This window comes from Equus przewalskii, chromosome 26 (assembly GCF_037783145.1).
Source record: "Equus przewalskii isolate Varuska chromosome 26, EquPr2, whole genome shotgun sequence".
Lineage (NCBI taxonomy): Eukaryota > Metazoa > Chordata > Mammalia > Perissodactyla > Equidae > Equus > Equus przewalskii.
The window spans coordinates 38,949,548-38,972,541 of NC_091856.1; the positions used below are offsets into that span (position 1 = coordinate 38,949,548).

The 22,994-nt window shown below is 47.9% G+C and overlaps 1 protein-coding gene across 49 annotated transcripts in view; it reads right to left on the minus strand.

The window, feature by feature from the left end:
* Nucleotides 1–22,994, minus strand: part of PNPLA7 (patatin like phospholipase domain containing 7) — an 88,953-nt gene that overhangs the window by 7,305 nt on the left and 58,654 nt on the right. For 27 of the 49 annotated variants that reach the window (XM_070594789.1, XM_070594757.1, XM_070594754.1 and 24 more), the window contains 6 exons: nt 22,057–22,206; nt 12,708–12,771; nt 12,308–12,476; nt 10,803–10,985; nt 9,763–9,881; nt 4,292–7,256 (listed from right to left, as the gene is read on the minus strand). In XM_070594789.1, the coding sequence (XP_070450890.1) occupies nt 5,666–7,256; nt 9,763–9,881; nt 10,803–10,985; nt 12,308–12,476; nt 12,708–12,771; nt 22,057–22,206 (2,276 nt within the window). In that variant the 3' untranslated portion in view covers nt 4,292–5,665. Of the gene's footprint in view, nt 1–220; nt 378–4,291; nt 7,257–9,762; nt 9,882–10,802; nt 10,986–12,307; nt 12,477–12,707; nt 12,772–22,056; nt 22,207–22,994 lie in introns of those variants that run through there. The other 22 variants (XM_070594773.1, XM_070594780.1, XM_070594778.1 and 19 more) reach the window with 1 other exon arrangement.

Here is a 22,994-nt window from a genome sequence, read left to right on the forward strand (position 1 = left end):
GTGTTGCCCTCACTTTTATGAATTAAGACCAGGCACCAACCAGAGCCAGCCCCCCAACACTGATGTTCCTACTTCCTTTGTGCTCCTCCACTCCTCAAGTCACGTTCTGAGGCCAGAGCCCTGCAGAGCTGTGTGCAGGAGCTAGCAGTCCCAATGTCCTCCTGCCCCCACGGCACCACAGGGACCTGGCAGTGCACATGAGAGGGCGGAGGCCCCTTACCTCGGCCCACTGCTTGGCCCGGATCCGCATCTGGCTGCAGCTCCGCTCCTCAGAGTACAGGGCACCCATGAAGGCCCCAATGGACGTCCCTCCGACCATGTCCACGGGGATACCGCACTCCACCAGGGCCCGGATGATGCCCACCTGGGCACAGCCTCTACACCAACCAGGAGCACAGAGCAGGAAGTGAGCACTGCCCCCAGGACCAGCACCTGCTGTGCCGCAGCAGAGATGGCCGTCGTGTTCCACCCACTCCCTCCTCAGTGCCTGACTCTTGCACGAGTCACAGAAAATAGGGCGAGGACACTGACTTCGAGAGGGACTGCGGACACTGTTTAGATGTCAGCACTCGGCCTCCTCTACCCACCGGGGTCTGAGAGGCTGTGAAGCTGAACAGGCTTTGGATGGACTCAGGAGGGGTGGGGGAGATGAGTCAAGGCCACTGGAAAGCGGGGTCCTGGTGAATGCCCTAAGGCAGTGACCCAGGCATCAGGGTGGGCGGGACACAGATGAGCCCCCCAGGGACAAGAGAGCCAGCATCTGACTAGAGTGACACTCTGAGCCTCAAACTACTGCTTCCATTTTTCATGTGATGTCTACCTCTCAACCAAAAACTACCAATCACATGAGGAGAAAATACCATGTAACCACAAGCCTGGAGAAAAGACAGACAATAGAAGTGGACCCAGAGGGAGCCAGACAACAGAGATGTCAGAGGCAGGCTTTAAAATGACTGTGCATAAAAAGTTCAAGGAGCCAAAAGATGAAAGCAGCCTGAGTGCCCCTCGACGGATGACTGAGTAAACAAAGAGCAGCAGACACACATGCAGGAATGCTGTGCAGCCTCGAGAGGAAGGGAATCCAGACACGTGCTACAACATGGATGATTCCTGAGGACACTGTGTGAAGTGAAATGAGGCAGTCACAAAAGGACAAATACTGCAGGATTCCACTCACATGAGGGACCTGGAGAAAGTGGAAGGTGGGTGCTGGGGCTGGGAGGTTATGGCTTCATGGGTATGCAGTTTCAGTGTGGGAAGATGAAAAAGTTCTGGAAATGAATAGTAGTGATGTTTTCAAAACACTGTAAATATACTCAATGCCACTAAATTGCATACTCACAAATAGTTAAAATGGTGAATTTTCTAGTATGTATATTTTAACACAATAAAAAATATATAATATCACCACAAAAAGTTTAAATGTGCACTCAGGGATAAGCCTAAAAGAAAAAGTTCAAGAAATTAAAGACAAAACTGATAATTTTGGTATAGAATTGGAAACTATAAAACAGAACCAACTGGGAACTTTAGAAGTGAGAAACAATAATTGAAATGAAGTACTCAGTGAATGGGCTTAAAGCAGACTACATACAGCCAAAGATAGAAATGGTAAAATAAAGATAGGTCAGAAGGAAATAGTCATTGAATCATAGAACATCAAAAGGATGGAATATGTAAAATAATATTCTTTAAAAAATATGTAAAAGAGGGGCTGGCCTTGTCGCATAGTGGTTAGGTTCACGTGCTCCCTTCAATGGCCCAGGGTCCACAGGTTCAGATCCCAGGCATAGTCCTACATACCACTTGTCAAGCCATGCTGTGGCGATGTCCCACATACAACGTAGAGGAAGATGGGCACAGATGTCAGCTCAGGGACAATCTTCCTCAGACAAAAAGAGGAAGACTGGCAACAGATGTTAGCTCAGGGCGAGTCTTCCTTACACACCAAAAAAACAACATAAAAGAGTTTAGAAAACATATGGGAGCTGGTGAAGCGGTCTGACCCACATATAATTGGAGCCCAGAAAGAGATGAAACAGAAGTAATATCTGAAGAGATGATAGTTTGGAGTTTTTTAGAACTGATAATTGACATCAGGCCTTAGATTCAAGAAGCATTATAAACTCTAAGCATAATTCAAAAGAAAACCATGCGTACATTGTTGAAAACCCAAGACAGAAAAAACCTTTAAACCGGCCTGAGAACAAAAAGATCTATCACTTCAAAGGTGCAGCACAGACACAGCTGCCTCCCCATCCCCTGTGGTCACGGCAGAGGCCACAGACTTACCAGTGGGCCCTTCACAGATAATGTCTGCTGGCCCATAAGTTAGAAAAAGAAGAAAAACTTGAATCAAAGAGAATAAAATTAAGAGCAGAAATTAACAAACCAGAAAAGAAACATATAATAGGATTCAAAAAGCTAAACGTTGGTGGTTTCAAAGGACTAATTCAATTGATACCTGCTGGTAAGACTGATCAAGAAAAGGGAAAAGAGAGAGACGGTATCAATAACTAACATTGGCAATGAAAAAGAGAACATCTGTACAGATACTCCAGTTAAAAAGGTAAGAAGCTGTGTGAACTTCATGCCATTGGTAGGAAGATGCAGATGAAATGGACACATTCCTAGAACACACAAGAAATAGAAAATCTGAATAGTATTATAACTACCTAAATGACTGAATTTTTAATTTTTAAATGCTCACAAAGAAAATTTCATGCCCAGACAGTTTTACTAGTGAATTCTGCTAAAGATACAAGGAATAATAACACAAATTTTACATAAAATTTTCCAGAGAACAGGAAAAGGAGCAGCACTTCCCAACTTGATTTTGAAGCCAGAAAACCAACCTGCATGCACTTCAAAGGACAAGTGCAGTCCATTCTCACTCAGATTCAAAGGGAACCCAGCAACACACCACAAGCAATGAGTCTATCCCAAGAATTCACGTTAGTTTTTATTTAAAAATCAATCAATGCAATTCACCACATTAACAGACTAAAGGGGAAAAATTACATTCATCTCAACAGATCCACAAAAACAACCATTCAGGGTAAAAACTCAGTGAACTAAGAATAGCTGGAAACCTCCTCAGTCTGATTAAGGGCATCTACAGAAACCGACAGCTGAAATCAAGCTCAATGATGAAACAGTGCTTTTCCTCAACTCCGGGGACAGACAGGGTGTCTACACTCCCCACTTGTATTCACCCTCGTACTGGAATCTCTAACTGGTGCAATAAGGCAAAAAAAAGAAACAAAAGGCATACATATATATTTTGGGAAGAAAGAAAAAATATTGTCTTTATTCTCAGAAGACATAACTGTATATAGAGAAAATCCAAAAATAATCTACACAAAAGCTCCTAGATTAAGTGAATTTAGCAAGGTTGTAGGACATTAGATCAATTTACCAATATCAATTGTATTACTATATATTGGCAACAAATAATTTGAAAGTGAAATTTTAAAAATACCATTTACAGGGCTGGCCCCGTGGCTGAGTGGTTAAGTTCACCCTTTCCGCTGCAGGCGGCCCAGTGTTTCGTTGGTTCGAATCCTGGGCACGGACATGGCGCTGCTCATCAAACCATGCTGAGGCAGCGTCCCACATGCCACAACTAGAAGGACCCACAACGAAGAATGTACAACTATGTACTAGGGGGCTTTGGGGAGAAAAAGGAAAAAATAAAATCTTTAAAAAAAAAGAGAGAGAAATAAAAAATAAATAAAATAAAATAAAATAAAATAAATAAAAATACCATTTACAATAGCAAAAAAATCCCATAAAATACTTAGCTGATTCTCAAATTTACAGGAAAATGCAAAGGACCTAGAATAGCCAAAACAATTTTGAAAAAAACAATTGAAGGAATTACACCGCCTGAGGTCGAGATTCACCGTAAAGCTACAGCAACTGAGACAACGCGGTGGTGTCGCCAAGGGGAGAACACCCACCTCAGTGGAACATGACACAGCCCAGACGCAGACTCACACCTGGAGAGCGATTTGGTGTTTGACACTGATGCCACAGCCACACAATAGGGAAGGAAATTCTGCCACAAATGGTGTGGACCAACAAGATAACCATGTGGGAAAACAGAGCCTCTAGTCTCACTCACACCATTCACAAACACGCTGGAGGTGGGTCCTAACCCTAAATGTGCAGCTGGAATCATAAAGCTTCTGAAGAAAATATAGACTACCTTTTTGTGACCCTGGGATAGGCAAGAGCTCTCAGAACACCAGAAATAACAACCATAAACAAACTGGAAAATCACACTTCATCAAAATTAAAAGCTGTTTATTGAAAAATGCCTTTAAGAAAATGAAAAGTCCAAGATTGAGAAACAATATTAGTAATAAATATATCTGGCAAAAGCCATGTATTCAGACTATATAAGTAACTCTTCTCACTCAACAATAAAAGACAAACTACCTGTTAAACAGGAGTAAAGAATGTAAGCGGCACTTTATGAAAGAAGACACACAAATGGCCAGCAAGCGCATGAGATCACTAGTCCTCAGCGAGGTGCAAATTAGAACCACAATGAGGCGCCACTGCACATCCAGCAGAACGGCTACAATTCACAATCCTGACAATACTAAGGGCTGACAAAATGTAAGCAGCCTGGACTCTCAAACATTGCCAGTGGGGGTGTACAATGGTACAACGACCTCACACCCAGTAATTCCACTCCTACATACTTGCCCAAGAGGAAAGAAAACAAGCGTCCACAGAAAAGATTTATGCAAGAATGGTTATAGCAGTTTGTTCATAATACTCCAAACCAGAAAATGACCCAGATGTCCATTGACAGGAGCAGGGATACGCAAGCGTGGTAGATGACATAACAGCACTCTGCACACCGCTGATGTGCTCAGAGCACACAGACAGCCTCACACACATTGTGCAGCGTGAGCAAAGTCAGACACGAGCCAGCACAGAGCAGAAAACCTAGGGAAGCAAGCAAAAACCTACATTAACATTCTCAGAGAAGTTCAACATTCACTAGTGCAGCTGAGAGAGAACACTATGAAAAAGGCACTTAGACGTTAGAAAAATGTTAGCAGAAAAGATCAATTAGAAGACACATTTGAGAAAAACCACCCAGGAAGTAGAACAAAAAGACAGAGATGGAAAGTATGGGACAGAAGGGATAGGAGAATCAGAGGATTCGTCCAAGACACCTGGTCTCCAACCATCAGAGCTCCAGGAAGGGAGAACAAAGAGGGCAAACACTGCACCACGCCTGCGAAGCTGATGTTCATGGATTTCCAAAAGTGAAGTGCCCTCTGGGAGTCCACCTGGTACACTGGGTGAAAAAGCACAACCCCCAGGCAGAGCATCAGCACTTTCAGAATAACGAGAATTAAGAGACTCTCCTACAAGCTTCCAGAGGGAAAACAGGCCTCATGAATAAAAATGGCATTGAACTTCTCAACAGCAATACTGGAAGCTAAAGAGACAATGGAACCACGCTTTAAGGATTCTCAGGGAAGATTATTTCCACCTAGAATTCCATACTCAAACCATCATCCAAACATGACAGCAGAATGGGGACATTTTCTGCTGTGCATAGTCTTAAAACTTTTACTTCCCATGCATCTTCTCCTAAGGAAATCTCTAGAGTATGAACTCTACCAAAATCCGGAACAGATCAAGAAAGAGGAAGACATGAAATCCAGGAAATGGAGTTGAACACAGGAGAGAGACAAAGGCAGTTCTCAGGATGACGGTGAAGGGAAATTCCAGGGCCACATATCAGCAGAGCTAGAAGGAGGTGGGAATGTGGATCCCAAGCAAAGTTAAGCTGAGACATCCCGGTGTGTCTGAGGACATGGAGAGGAGCTAATGCTTCCAGCAGAGTCTGGAGATGACTCAACGATACCCAGAAAACCAAGCAAATGGCAACTGCAACAATTATTAACTCCAAGAAAAGAAATACAGTCACACAGTACAGTAGGAGACAGCTCAGCTCTGAAAAAGACCCACATTGACACCATAATATAAACAGTGGTACTGTCTTGACCCATGAGAGAACCATACTGGGACTATGAGTGCTAAGGAGGGGGACAGATAGACAGATAGGAAACAGAGAGAGAGATGGATGATACATAGATGACTGATAGATGGATGATACATAGATAACAGATGGATGATAGATGAGAGACAGATGATGCATAGATGATAGATGGATGATGCAGAGATGACAGATGATGGATGACAGATGGATGATGTATAGATGATAGATGACGGATGACAGATGGATGATGCAGAGATGACAAATGATGGATGACAGATGGATGATGTAGAGATGATAGATGATGGATGACAGATGGATGATGCCTAGACAATAGATGATGGATGACATATCGATGATGCATAGATGATAGATGATGGATGATAGAAGGATGATGCATAGATAGATGAAGGATGACAGATCGATGATGCATAGATGATAGATGATGGATGATATATGGATGATGCAGAGATGATGGATGATGGATGGATGATGCATAGATGATAGATGATGGGTGATAGATGGATGATGCCTAGACGATAGATGATGATGACAGATGGATGATGTATGGATGATAGATGGATGATGCAGAGATGATAGATGGTGGATGCAGATGGATGATCTATGGATGAGAGATGGATGATGATAGATGATAGACGATGGATACAAATGGATGATATATAGATGATAGATAGATGATGCAGGGATGACAGATGATGGATGATAGATGGATGATGTATAGATGATAGATGATGGATGACATAGAAATGATAGATGGATGATGCATAGATGATAGATGATAGATGATAGATGGATGACGTAGAGATGATAGATGATGGATGACAGATGGATGATGCAGAGATGATAGATAACAGATGACAGATGGATGATGCAGAGATGATAGATGATGGATGACAGATGGATGATGCCTAGACGATAGATGATGGATGACAGAAGGATGATGCATAGATGATAGATGATGGATGACAGATCGATGATGCATAGATGATAGATGATGGATGATATATGGATGATGCAGAGATGATGGATGATGGATGGATGATGCATAGATGATAGATGATGGATGACAGATGGATGATGCAGAGATGACAGATGATGGATGATAGATGGATGATGCATAGACGATAGATGATGATGACAGATGGATGATGTATGGATGATAGATGGATGACGCAGAGATGATAGATGGTGGATGCAGATGGATGATCTACGGATGAGAGATGGATGATGATAGATGATGGATACAAATGGATGATATATAGATGATATATGGATGATGCAGGGATGATAGATGATGGATGACAGATGGATGATGTATAGATGATAGATGATGGATGACACAGAAATGATAGATGGATGATGCATAGATGATAGATGATGGATGACAGATGGATGATGCAGAGATGACAGATGATGGATGACAGATGGATGATGCAGAGATGACAGATGATGGATGACAGCTGGATGATGTATAGATGATAGATGATGGATGACACAGAAATGATAGATGGATGATGCATAGATGATAGATGATGGATGACAGATGGATGATGCAGAGATGACAGATGATGGATGACAGATGGATGACGCATGGATGACAGATGGTTGATTGACAGATGATGGATGACAGATGGATGATGTAGAGATGACAGATGGATGATAGATGATAGAGATAGACAGATAGAGATAGACAGACAGACTCTGACTTTGTGTACATGGGAGGAGGTCAGGAACTCAATAATCTAAAACTGAAAAAAAAAGTAGTAGAATAGGAATGTTATGCTAATTAGTAATGTAGATAAGCAGAAAACTGAAAAAAACCTAGAAGTGATTATGTCTGGAATCCCTCTGGATTTGGTGACAGGGCAGGATGGGCAGGGGACTGCTATTTTGTGTTATACAAATACCACATGGCCTTAGAAAATAGCCATATGGCCTTTCAATTAAGTATTTTTTCATTAAAAATGCTGCTGATGGGGCCATCCTGGCCTAAAAACCAGGTCCAAGTCTGGGCCATCTGCTCTGGGCTACCTCCCTGCCCTAGCCCCGTGGAATGCAGCCTAGGTCCTCCCCTCAGCCCAGCAACCTTGGGCAACTCTTCTGAAAGTGTGGCATGGCACTAGATGATGCTCTGGAGTTCTAAGACAGACGAGCACAGCAGTCATCCAGGCCAAGCCGAATTCAACGGTGACAGAACCAGCCTGTGCAGAGCCATCCCACGCAGTTCTGGGCCTGCTGCCTGCAGGCGGTGGAAGCAGAGCCAAGGGCAGTATACGGCTCTCTCGCCATGCAGCCCTGGGCCCCAGGTCCATGGCACTTCGGCTCAGCCCCAGGAGCCTGGCAGCAACACTTCTGTCCTGTTTTAGGCAGTACTGTGTGCTGTGAAGGAGCACAGAGTGAGGAGGGGGTGGTCTCCACCCACCTTCCTGTCTGTAGGGTCACAGACCAAGGCTTCAAGCTTCAGAGTCTGCAATGTCAGGGAGCAAGGGGAGTGAATCCAGTCAGCAGTGCAGTTATGAGGCTTCTTTGCATCAGTTTTTAGATCCTTTCTAAAGAAGAGGGTCTGAGTCCTCTTTGGCCTCAAAGCTAGACTACATCTCTCTGACTAATGAGCCAAGGGTAAAAACGGGCCAAGTGTGACCCAGGTCTGACTCCAGAGGCAGGAGATCTCTCTGCAGAGCGGCTCCCAACATGGTGGCTCCGAGGGGGCTTCTGTCCTTCTGGGCCCCTCCCTCCACCAGTCCCCTTTGAAAGGGATGTCCCTGGGCCACAGAAGGTGCTGAGCTAGGCTCCTTCTGCTGGGCACTGGAGAGAGATGGCCAACACCGTCGGCAGGGCCAGGACTCGGGACACAGAGCACTTAGGAGGCCCTGCTACAATGCGGAAGCAGCAGCACGTGCCAGCTGGCCCAGGGACCACCCTGAGCGCCTCACTTGGCCAGCAGTGCTGATGTCCACCATGGCAAGGGGCACAAGGGACTCCACCCCACAGGGCACCCCCAGCCCCGAACCCAGGCTAGCAGCACAGATGTTGCAGGAGGCACTGCTCAGTCCTCCACGTGCCATCTGGGTCACCAGAAGACCCTGGCCTCATCATACCTCCTGAGGTCCCTGGGTTCCATTTCTGCTCCAAGTGTATATTTCTCTTTAAATAAGTTCAGGAGAAGGATGGCGAGTGTCAGAATGACAACTCAGGGAAGAAGTCGTTTGGGTTACAAGTCCTGTAGGGAACTCACCAGCCCAAAGAACTAAGGAATGCTTCACGAGGTTTGTGAGCAGATCAGATCATTACTGTATAAAGCAGATGTTAAATGGAAAGAAACTCACCCAGAGCCCAGTGGAAAGACTGGCAAAGGGTAAGAACAGTTTTCAGAAGAGGAGACGCGAATGACTAGCAGGCAGACAGACATGTCCAGCAAAGACAATCACAAGATACAATGTTCCTCTACCGCATCACAACAATCAAAACTGGGGGCAGTTGCTGGAGTGCCAGCAGGGACAGCCTGTGGGAAGCACCACTGGGCAACATGCACCGAGGTGCTGGAAAATGCCTGGTGGTGTACTGTGCTCATCTGTGAGGACTGCCTCAGAGGGTGAGCTCAGACCTCTTCATTAGCATATGCGTGGCATCATTCACAGGCACCACACGCACCACACACACACACTCACACACACACACACACACACACGCATGGGAAGGGGGCAGGAACTCACCTTGCTCCCCCTCCTCCAAGCACCAAGGCGATGGCATTGCCGGTCAACACCCGTGCCAGGCGAGAGAAGTCCGAGTGCCGGTCTGGGGGCCTCTGGAAGACCCGCTCGTACATCTCCACCTGAGAGAGGGGCCAGTAGATGGAGGGCTGGCCCGTGTTCCCATGCATCCTGACCTGAGCAGGCTGGTTTTCTCTGCTCCTGACTCAAAGCTCTCTCTAGCACACAGTGTGATCTGTCTGACACCGACTCTGGCAGCACCTTGGTGCTCAGAATCTCCTGGGAGGAGGCTCTCAAAGGGCACATGGGTGAGTGGGCAGTGCAGGTGGCTGGGCCACATATCCATGGGCCTGGCAGGAGACACAGAGCCCCCAAGAGCTGTCCCCAAAGAGACACCAAGCCTAAACTCCAGCTGAAACCCCGCCAGCCCCAAGGCGGAGGGTGCTCCAGGGCATGGTTTCCTGGGCACAGATGCAGCTGTCAGGATGCTGTCCATTGAGTGGTGGGACCAGGTGGGCTGCAGCATGGGCAGCCTCTGCACTCCTCCCACCCGCCCCAGGCTCCTAGGGCTGAGGACACCCTAAAGAAGAGGTGCCTCAGAATGTGTGCACACTTCTGTAAGAAGGAGGCGGTGGTGCTGACCCAATGTCACCGGGGTCCTCTGAGGCCCCAGCTGAATGTGAGAATCTCAGGCCCATCCCTGACCCCTTGCCAGGCCCATATTTCCCAGGTTCTGGCCCTCAGTGGCCCAGCTGTGCCTGTGCCTCCACTATGCTGGGCCCCGCCTCTCTGGGGGGCCTGTCACCATGCTGTGGCCACAAGAATCCCAAAGATCAAGCTCAAGCAAACATGAGCTCACAATCACAGTTGACAAACCCACTAAGAGGCCAGCCACCCATCAGAGCTTCAACGAGTGCAGACGACGGAGAGCAAGATAGAGAACATGAAGGAAATAACTATGCAATCGCAAAGCAAGTCAGGAGAGGGCTGTGGCCCAGAGGCCGGAGTTTCCCCCAGTGGCCCTGCCTGCGCCCAGGCCTCACCAGCTTGGGCATGCTCCTCCTCGAGAAAACGCGGCGGGGACAGCAGAGGTGCAGGTGGCCGGAGCACCAGCTCCGCATGTTGAGCCACTCCACGGTGCGAGAAGGTGCTGGCCCCTCCTCCCGGTGCAGCAGGATCAGCTGCTTCTGGGCACGCACGGCTGTGCTCTCCAGCATCCTCTCCAGCTGAGGGAGGGCAGAGCGTGTGTGTCAGGTGGCCCAGATGACCCTGAGGACTTGGGCAGGGCAGAGCTGAAGGCCAGGATGGGGCTGGCTACAGAGTTCCCATGCTGGATGCAGCCTCCCAGACCAGCCCCACATAGGCCAGGAGGGTCTGAGGGCAGAAGCCCTGGTTCTGTAAACTAGTTTGACTGGCGTGCTCTGCCCTTTGGCTGTCGAAGCCGTTGACCTAGGGGTCTGCCCGGCTGTGTGCCTGCCGTGTGCTGGGCTAGGCAAGCGTGGCTGTGAGGGAGCTACAGGGGTATGCAGGAAGGGAGGAGCTGCCCCCGTCCCTGTTTCTCTCACACCTCCTGGAGAACACACACTGTGGCCTTCTCAGATGATGTAACTTGCAAACACTCTCCCTTGCAAAGGAGCATCACTCCCTGCAGAACAGGAACCTGCGTCAGAGACGAGGAATTTTTAGCTGCCCCAGGATCAGAGAGGCAGAAGCTTGTGATGGGAACAGAGTGACGGCACAGAAGAAGGAGATGGAAGATGTGAACTAAAGGCAGGACGAGACTCCACTTTACACCCATGAGGGTGGAAACAGACAGGACTGACAGGGCATAGCCCTAGGCCTCGCCCGCAGCACCAGCACGAGTGAAAACAGCACCCGCAGTGGGGAAGGCAGTTTGGCAGCATCTGGTAAGCCCAAAGACACATCCTCTGTGATCCAGCAGCTCCACCAGGTGGCGACCCTGGAGACACGCCTGCACACAGCTTGTCATAGTGAAACAACCTTGCAGCCCCTTGGCTCAGAAAACACATATGGCAGGGTATTCACAGGAAACTAAACAGCCATAAAATGAGTGAAACTATGGATAGAGCCCTAAAACCTAAGTGTTGAGGCAAAAAGGAAATTTCAAAATGTTATAAAGTAGGGCTCTATTTGTATAAAATTTAGACCTGTAAAACAGTGTTGTACACACACAGCAAAAATGAAACACAGACAGAGGCTCCAACTCCAGAGGCCGCGGGAGGCACAGGGCACCTGCTCTGTTTTGTGTTAAAACCACCAGCAGGTAAACACAGCAAAATGTTCTCAGAACATGGAGAGCAGACATCTGGGTGCTAGCTCTTACCATCCATCCTTTCCTGAATTCTTGAACTATCGCATTCAAAGGAAAAGACAGAGAAACAGATGGGTCTAAGGAGATGGTAGCCCTTAGACAGGACCTGCCTGCAGCCCTGCGACCCCACCCCCCAGCCAGGCTCTCAGCCCGGCCCCACCAACATCCGGCTCCACCCACTGGAGCCTGCGCCCCCCTCTGCACCCGCCAACTCACCTCGCCCACTGTGGGCTCCTGCTCCCCTAGACCCACGATGAGGATGCAGTCAGCTTGCCGGATGCAGCGCTGGGTCCAGGGCGTGAGTGTGCTGTCTGCCTGGTAAAGCACAATCCGGTGGATGTCCTCCTGCTGCCCCAGCCAGCTGGACAGCCGATACTCATGGATGCTGGGGGCACAGATGCCAGAGCATGTGTAGACATGGCAGGGTGCAGAGAGAGAGGCAGACAGAGAGGCGTACAGACATGGGAGGTAGAGAGAGAGGAGGGCGCAGACAGAGGGACATGCAGATGCTGGGGTATGCACAGACATGGAGTATGCATTTCAAGGCTGTGCTTAAACCAGCTGAGAGCAAGAAGCTAAGTCGGCCAGCCTGTTTCCTACATGGAGGCTGGTGTACCTGTCCAGAGCAGCAGAGCCAAGGCGCTGTTTTATGTTGTCGCTGGTCAGCAGCAGGACGGGGCCTGAAAACACAACCAATCAGACAACTGTCCTGACAGCCCAGCTCCAGGACACGCATGGCCCGTCCACAGCAGCAGCCCACCCCCAGGACACGCGCGGCCTGTCCACAGCAGCAGCCCACCCCCAGGACACGCGCGGCCCGTCCACAGCAGCAGCCCACCCCCAGGACACGCGCGGCCTGTCCAGAGCAGCAGCCCACTCCCAGGACACGCACGGCCCATCCAGAGCAGCAGCCCACCCCCAGGACATGTGTGGCCCGTCCACAGCAGCAGCCCACCCCCAGGACACGCGCGGCCCGTCCACAGCAGCAGCCCACCCCCGGGACACGCCCCACCTGTCCACAGCAGCAGCCCACCCCCGGGACACACGCGACCCGTCCACAGCAGCAGCCCACCCCCAGGACACGCGCGGCCCGTCCACAGCAGCAGCCCACCCCCAGGACACGCGCGGCCTGTCCAGAGCAGCAGCCCACTCCCAGGACACGCACGGCCCATCCAGAGCAGCAGCCCACTCCCAGGACACGCACGGCCCATCCAGAGCAGCAGCCCACCCCCAGGACACGCGCGGCCCGTCCACAGCAGCAGCCCACCCCCAGGACACGCGCGGCCCGTCCACAGCAGCAGCCCACCCCCAGGACACGCGCGGCCCGTCCACAGCAGCAGCCCACCCCCAGGACACGCGCGGCCTGTCCAGAGCAGCAGCCCACTCCCAGGACATGTGTGGCCCATCCAGAGCAGCAGCCCACCCCCAGGACACGCGCGGCCCGTCCACAGCAGCAGCCCACCCCCAGGACACGCGCGGCCCGTCCACAGCAGCAGCCCACCCCCAGGACACGCGCGGCCCGTCCACAGCAGCAGCCCACCCCCGGGACACGCCCCACCTGTCCACAGCAGCAGCCCACCCCCGGGACACACGCGACCCGTCCACAGCAGCAGCCCACCCCCGGGACACGCCCCACCTGTCCACAGCAGCAGCCCACCCCCGGGACACACGCGACCCGTCCACAGCAGCAGCCCACCCCCGGGACACACCCCACCTGTCCACAGCAGCAGCCCACCCCCGGGACACGCCCCACCTGTCCACAGCAGCAGCCCACCCCCGGGACACACGCGATCTGTCCACAGCAGCAGCCCACCCCCAGGACACGCCCCACCTGTCCACAGCAGCAGCCCACCCCCGGGACACGCCCCACCTGTCCACAGCAGCAGCCCACCCCCGGGACACACGCGATCTGTCCACAGCAGCAGCCCACCCCCAGGACATGTGCAGCCTGTCCACAGCAGTAGCCCAGGGCCGGCAGACAAGAGTGCCCCCTCCCTCTGCTAGAGGTTTGCTCTTCTTGACAGCAATGAGAAGCCTTTCCCCTTTCAATGAGAAAGTGCCTGTGGCTGAGGCGACCTTTCCCTCTGCCCATGAAGGAGGCTCTCTGAACAGTGAGTCTGCATGATGCAGAAAAAGGAGCTAGGAGGGCTACACCAGCTCACAGGCTCACCAGGTCCAGGGACAGGCAGCCCCTCTGAACCTCCATCTCCTCGTCTATCCACAGAGGAGTCAAATCTCTGCAGCACTGAGACTGTGTGTGTTGGGGCAGGGGAAGCACCAGCTTGTACAACGAAGATAATGTCACTTCCCAAGTCTGGACTCCATGTGGCTTAGCTCTGTAGTGTCGAGATGCACATCTTTTCACATTTTTGTGTCTGAAATCAGCACACTTCTTCCATCTACAGTGTTTTAGAGCCAGCGTCCACAGAACAGTTGTCAGAGGCCTGCTCAACCAGGAGGGCCAGCATCAGACTGCGGAAAGGCGGCAGGGATCAGGACAAAAGCCAAGACAAGGGCGGGGCTGGGTCTCAGAAGATGCTGCCTCACAGATGCGCTGGACGGCCAGGGACAAGCACCACGACCCTGAGCTGAAGAGGACCCAGCAGTCGATGCTGTGCAGGAGGCGTGTGGGAGCGCGTAGGAACTGAGCCTTCCCCCAGGGCTTCCTTCCTATACCTGAGCTTCTCCAAGAGCAGACAAGAAATCACTGCACTTTATTTCAACTGGCAGCATCTGCTTTCTTGGAGGCACACAAACTAAGGGCGCCCTGTACACTGGCGGTGACCCTACTGAGATGTGGTAGCCTGGTCTGACCCGTGTGCGTGTACAGCTCTGACTTAAATGGCAGAAACTTGCTGATGCAGGAAGCACTTCCTCGGGGGGCTTGGGGTGGAGGGTGGGCTGCACTGCTGCTCTGTGGGGTGGGGGGGTCACGCAGAGAAGAGCTCCAAGCTCAGGCTGGTCATCCTGCATGGGTCTGACAGAGAGCAGGGCTCTCGGGCCAGACTGCCCTGCGTGCCTATGAGGGCAGGCCCTCCTGGGCACCGCAGTGATGCGTCCTGTCTATCCTCTTGGGCATCCAGGACACAACAGACAGGCAGGCAATGTCTGGCTACAGGAACACCCAGGGCCCTGGGCTTGGCTCTATCTGCTTCGGTACACGTCTCCTGCTCTAGGCCCCTGCCTGGACTCGGGGGGCTCTGAGGGCTCTCAGGGAAGTATGGAGCCCCCAAAGGTGGCGCTCGGGGCTCCCAGGGCACAGACTGCAGCTCGCACCAATCAGGGCTGTGGTGACTGACCTGTCCCTGGGAGGTGTCTGCTTAAGGCCCAGGTGGGGGGTGGGCCCAGGGCAGGGAGGAGATGCAGGATGGCTCATCAGCACCCGTGCTCTGGCCCTGTGGGGCTGGGTGGAAGTGGGCATCTGCCAGGGTGCTGCTCCAGACCGCTGCGGCCTGGGCAGTCACTGCCAGCCTGGCTGCCAAACAGTTTCTTTCCCAAACTCCAGAAGCCAAAGGAAACAGAATGATACCTTCAAAGACGCATACCAGCCTGGACTCTTCACTCAGCAAAAACACCCTTCAGAAGTGAAGGCGCTCTACCTAAAGGCAGTCACCTGACGTTCAGCAAATGCATCACAGCACTGCCATGGCAGAGATGGGTCTTTTTTTTTTTTATTATTCTCCCCAAGGTCCCCCAGTATCTAGTTATATATTCTAGTTGTAGGTCCCTCTGGTTGTGCTATGTGGGACGCTGCCTCAGCGTGGCTTGATGAGCAGTGCCATGTGTGCACCCAAGATCTGAACTGGTGAAACCCTGGGCCGCTGAAGCGGAGCACTGAGCTCAACCACTCAGCCACGGGGCCAGCTTCACCCCCCACCCCCCACTCCCCCCACCACCGGTCTTTCTAAACAAGGGTTCTGAGTCAGCTGAAGACCTTATAGAAAAAACAAATCTTGACTTCTACCTCACGTCCTAACCAAAACCAATCCCAGATGGATTGTAAACTTAAAAGGAAAGGTAAAACCATAAAGCTTTTAGAAGAACATCTGTGTGATTTTGGAGCAGGATGCAGTTTCTTCAATAAAACACAAAATGCAGTAACAATATAAGAAAAAATTGGTCTACATTAGAATCAAGAACTTCTGTTTGTCAAAAGACATCATTAGAAGAATAAAAAAGCCAGCCACAGAGAGGCACCAGTCTCTGCAATATGTGCATTTCTAAATTACACAGAGAGCCGCCATCAACAGGGACAAGAGGGTCACCCACCTGCCTCCCCAGGGCCACAGATAAACAGGCCTCTGAGTCACTGGGAAATGCAAACGAGAGCCAGAAGGAAACGCCACTGCATACTCTCCAAGTGCACAGAGAGGCTAGGCACACAGCAGCAGAACACACATCTTCTCAAGCACACATAGAACGCTCTCTAGCACAGACTACATGTGAGGCCACAAAAAATGTCTTAAACTTTAAGACTGAAATCATACAAAGTGTCTTTTCTGATCACAATGGTATGAAACTAGAAATCAATCACAGTAGGAAAACTGGAAAATTCACAAATATGTGGAAATTAAACAACACACACATAAACAACCAATGGGTCAAGAAGAAATCACAGGGAAATTAGAAAAGACCTTGAGACAAACAAAAATGAAACACAACATTCTAAGACTCATGGGATGCAGCAGGAGGAATGCCAAGAGGGAAGTTTATAAGTGTGTACATTTAAAAACAAGAAAGATCTCAAACCAACAACCTAACTTTATAGTTTGAGTAACTAGAAAAAGAATATCAAACTAAACCCAGAGCTAACAGAAGGAAGGAACTAATAAAGATTAGAGTGGAAATAAATGACATAGAGACTAAAAAAACAATAGAAAAGAGCAATGGAACTAAGAGCTGGTTCTTTGAAAAGAAAAGCAAAATTGATAAACGTTTAGCCAGACTCATCAAGAAAAAGAGAGAGAGGCCCAAACAAACAAAATCAAAGACAAAAGAGCAGATGTCACAACCAACACCACAGAAATGCAAAGGATCGTGAGACTGCTATAAACAACTGTACACCAACAGATTAGAAAATCTAGGAGAAATGGATAAATTCTAGAAACATATATAAAGAAATAGAAAATCTGAATTGATTGATAATCAGTAATCAAAAAATTCCCAAGAAACAAAAGCCCATGACCAAACAGCTTCACAGGTGAATTCTACCAAACATTTAAAGAAGAGTTAATACCTATCATTCTCAAATTATTCCAGAAAAATTGGAGAGGAAAGAACACTTCCAAACTTACTGATACCAAAGCCAGACAAGGACAACACAGAAAAAAGAAACTTACAGACCAAAATTGCTGATGAACATAGATGCAAAATCCAAAACAAAATGTTAGCAAACTGAATCCAACAATATCTTAAAAGGACCACACTCCATGATCAAGTGGAATTTACTCCAGGAATGCAAAGATGGTTCAATATCCATAAATCAATCAACATGATACACATATTAACAAAATGAAAGTAAAAATCATACTGTCATCTCAAGAGACACAGAGAAAGCATTTGACAAAATTCAATATCCATTTATGATTAAAAACTCTCAATAAAGTGCATGTAGAAGGAACATACGTCAGCTTAACAAAGGCCACGTATGGCAAATCCACAGCCAACATTATACCTAATGGTGAAAACCTGAAAGCTTTTCCTCTAAGATCAAGAAGAAGACAAGGATGCCCTCTCTCATCACTTTTATTCAACATAGTATTGGAACTCCTAGCCACAGCAATCAGACTAAAAAAAGAAATAAAAGACTTCCAAACTGGAAAAGAAGAAGGAAAACTGTCACTATTTGTGGATGACATGATATTATATATAGAAAACCCCAAAGACTCTACCAAAAAACTATAGAACTATTAAAATTCAGTGAAGTTGCAGGTTACAAAATTAATATACAGAAATCTGCTGCATTTCTATACACTAATAATGAACAATCAGAGAGAGAAATTAAGAAAACAATACCAGTTACGAGTTCATCAAAAAGAATAAAACACCTAGGAATAAGCCAAGGAGGTGAAAGACATGTACTCTGAAACATTGATGAAAGAAATGAAGAAGACACAAATAAATGGAAAGATATACCATGTTCATAGATTGGAAGAATTAATATTGTTAAAATATCCATACTACCCAAAGTGATCTATAGATTCAAGGCAATCTCTATCAAAATACCAATGGCATTTTTCACAGAAATAGAACAAACAATGTTAAAATTTGTATAGAACCACAAAAGACTCCAACTAGCCAAAACAATCTTGAAAAAGAAGAACAAAGCTGGAGGTATTACACTCCCTGATTTCAAACTATACTACAAAGCTATAGTAATCAAAACAGCATGATAGTGGCACAGACACAGAGACAAATGGAACATAATAGAGAGCCCAGAAATAAACCCATACTTATATGGTCAATTAATCTATGACAAAGTAGGCAAGAATATACAATGGAGAAAAGATAGTTTTTTCAATAAATGGAGTTGGGAAAACTGGACAGCTACATGCAAAAGAATGAAACTGGAGCACTTTCTTACACTAGACACAAAGATAAACTCAAAATGGATTAAAGACGTGAATGTAAGACCTGAAACCATAAAACTCCAAGAAGAAAATATAGGCAGTCAGCTCTTCAACTAGTCTTGGCAACAGTTTTTTGGATATATCTACCCAGGCAAGGGCAACAAAAGCAAAAATAAGCAGATGGGCCTACATCAAACTAAAAAGTTTTTGCACAGCAAAGGAAACCATTAACGAAATGAAAGGCAACCTACTGAATGAGAGAAGATATTTTCAAATGATATATTTGATAAGAGGTTAATGTCCAAAATATATAAAGAACTCATATAACTCAATATCAAAATACAATCCAATCAAAAAATGGGCAGAGGACCTGAATAGATTATTTTTCCAAAGAAGACATACAGGTCGTCAACAGACACATGAAAAGATGCTCAAATTCACTAATCATGAGGGAAATGCAAATCAAAGCCACAGTGAGATATCACCTCACAACTAGTCAGAATGCCTATTATCAAAAAGACAAGAAGGGCTGCCTTGTGGCCAAATGGTTAAGTTCACATGCTCTGCTTCGGTGGCCCAGGGTTTCACCGGTCTGGATCCTGGGTGTGGACATGGCACCGCTCATCAAGCCATGCTGAGGCAGCATCCCACATAGTACAATAAGAAGGACCTACAACTAAAATATACAACTATGTACTGGGGGATTTTGGGGAGGAGAAGAAGAAAAAACAAGGAAGACTGGCAACAGATGTTAGCTCAGGGCCAATCTTAAAAAAAAAAAAAGACAAGAAATAACAAATGTTGGAGAGGATGTGGAGAAAAGGAAACCCTTGTGCACTGTTGGGAATGTAAATTGGTACAGCCACAATGGAAAAGAGAACAGAGGTTCCTCAAAAAATTAAAAGTAGATCTACCATATGATCCAGCAATCTCACTTCTGGATATTCATGCAAAGAAAATGAAAACACTAATTCGAAAAGCTTTTTGCACCTCTACATTCATCACAGCTTTATTTACAATAGCCAAGATACGGGAACAACCTAAGTGTTCATCAAAAGATGAATGGATAAAAATGACGTGGTGTGTGTGTATATATATATATATTATAGTGTATGTATATAATGGAATATTACTCGGCCATAAAAAAGAATGAAATCTTGCCATTTGCGACAACATGGATGGACATAGAAGGTATTATGCTATGTGAAATAATTTAGAAAAAGAAAGACAAATACTGAATGATTTCACTTATATGTGGAATCTACAAACAAAACAAATGAACAAACAAAACAGAAACAGACTCATAGATGCAGAGAACTGGTGGTTCTCAGAGGGGAGGGGGTTGGGGAATGGGCAAAATAGGTGAAGGGGATTAAGAGGTACAGTGTTCCAGCCATAAAATAAATGAGTCACAGGGATGTAATACATAGTATAGAGACTCTAGTCAATAATATTATAACAACTTTGTGTGGTGACAGATGGTTCCTAAACCTAGTGTGGTGATCATTTCATAATATATAAAAATACCAAATCACTATGTTGTACACTTGAAACTAACAGCATATTGTATGTCAATTATACATCAATAAAAAATAAAACCATAAAACTTTATGCAAATTGAAGTGAGCAGCATCAGCCAGACTGACGTTCACGCTCTGGTGAGGGTGCTCTTCATCTGGACCTACTGCCTCTCTTTAAAGACAGAAAATGGCGAAGTAACTGAAGGAAGCTGAAATTGAACCATTGCCCAGGACGGCCTCTTGGCTACCAGGGGAATCCAGTCTGGCCCCAGTCAGACCCAACAGCCTTATTAATGATCACTCAATCGAGATATTTTGAACAACTGCCGTTAATAATTATAAACAACTGAGAGAGACGCTGGGGGTCCACAAATAAGTAGAATATGTCCCCTGCCTTCTAGAGCTTGCTGCTAGCAGGAGAGACAAGACTAGGGCAGAACAGACTCTAACATACCAGAAAAAGAGAGACAGAAAGAGACTGGGGACCTCAGACGAAGGCCTGGAGGCCACACCAACGTCAGTCTCCCGGCCTGGATACGGCGCCGCAGCTACGCCACCGGGGGGGGGCATGTGCGTCTCTCTACTATTTGTTGCAACTTCCTATGAATCTATAATTATTCAAAATAAAGTTTTTTTAAAAAAGGGAATAAGCTTTTAGGAAGGAATGCATCTCTACTGTGCAACCTGAAGATGCTTCTGGATGCACCCTGAGCGACGTGGGCAAAGTCAAGGGAAAAGGAATGGAATTCTCTACATCTGGAATATTTGCCATAAAACAAAGAGCGAGACTAATAGGGCAATTAATCCTTTCTGTGTTTTAAAGTTTCATTTTGGGGTGAAAATAACTTTTAAATATTAAATATTTATAGTACTATCTTTCAATTTTATACATCATTTTTATTTGGCATTTATTTAATGCTTTCTATTATCAAATGTCTGTATCAGGTAGAGGGCATTTTCATATTAAAATATATACTCCTGGGGCCAGTCCAGTGGCACAGCAGTTAAGTGCACATGTTCCGCTTCAGTGGCCTGGGGTTTGCCAGTTCAGATGCCGGGTGTGGACATGCCACCGCTTGGCAAGCCATGCTGTGGTAGGCATCCCACATACAAAGTAGAGAAAGATGGGCATTGAAGTTAGCTCAGGGCTAATCTTCCTCAAAAAAAAGAAAAAAAAAGAAAATATATACTCCTGTCACAATATATTGTTGCATGACAGTAATATAACATTTATTGCATTTATTATTCTATCATTTTTTAAAGACAACCCCTGAAACTTTTAGTATAACCCTATCCCAGAAAATTGACTTACTGTCAATGGTTAGTTACAAATAGTCTATAAAAACTTATAAATAAGTGTTAAGAATATGGAATACTTCATAATTTTGAGAATTCATAAGAGTTCTCAGGAATTTCAATTTCTTATTCTTGAATCTCAAAGTCTAACAGCTGTCAGGAATCTGGAAACACTGCCCAAGCTTCCTGATCCCAAACAAGGGTGTTTTCCATGTGGTCAGCCAACTCCCCAGCCACTGCAGCGTCCCCTCCAAGTAGTGGAGCAGCTGGCATGTGCCTCCCAGGAGGCACAGAACCCAAGACGGGCTCTCGGCGGGGAGTTTGGGGGTCTGAGCGCCGTGGTCTCGAGCACACGCTCTGTGTTCAGGAAGGTCTAAGCGTCCTGGAGGAGCGGGCTGCGTGACTCACACCAGCTGCTGCGAGACACGGTTTCCCCAGTGAGACTGCCCAGAGACGCCTGACAGATGGTCTTCTGCCCACTGCGGACAGTCCTCCCCAGCACCCAGGGCTTAGCCACAAGGCGACAACTGCACTTTCAGAAGAACCTAGAAGGACAGAGGCAGGAGTAGGTGGGGCTTACCAATGGCACTGAGGGCGTGCTTGAGCTCCAGGGCGAAGGTGGTGAGGGGCACGTCCTCTGACACGGGCATCACGGCCACTGTGGACAGGTTGCTGGGGGGGTTCCCTGAGTCCCACTTGCCGCCTGCAGCATGTAGCCCAAACTGGTGACCTGCGAAGCACAGGGAGGTGTGTCGGCCTGAGGGGTCGGGCCGCCACTCGGACAGTGTCTAGGTGTGTCCAGAGGTTGTCAGATGACACCACAGCACAAGTGGCCTGGGACAAGGGGAACAGGCCTGGGTCCTCCTGGTCTCCATAACTAAAGCTTCTCTTGCCCACCTGGTCTCTGGGCCTGCCTGTCCTGCTGAAGAAGCAGACCATACAGCGAGTACCCTTGTTTCTCACACACCCCGGACACTGAAGGGGAAATGGAGACAAGGCATGGCGTTTGGAAAGAACGTGAGGCCCAGAAACAGCTTGAATAGTTCAAATGTTTTGCAGGTGAGGACCGTCCTTTCAAGCGCCCCTCCTGGAGTTCTCCACCACTCCCTCTAGAATCAGCCAACAGTGTGAGCCTTTACAAGGTCGACAGACATATTTCTATTGTCTTGTCTGCATGGGGCTTCCAGACACCAAAGGCAGGCTCAGAACGGCCCCTGGGGAGGTCAGGGCTGTGGCCTGGAGGCAGGAGCCCGAGCCTGTGAGGGGCAGTCAGTGCAGGCACAGCCTCCTGCCCCTGAGACCACAGGCTCTCCTTCCCTAGACACTGAGGCCCAGGAAGCCATGGTGCCTCCACAAGCCCTACCACAGCAGGCATAGAGAGGGCAGGGTAAGTTTATTTGCAACAACCAAGTCACTTCTTGGCTAGTGGCATCTCCTGTTTTCATGGAGGTGGCCAAGAGGGCAGCCTCATCCCTCCTGTCACCACATTCCAGTCAGATCCTGGTCTCCTGGGGTCTG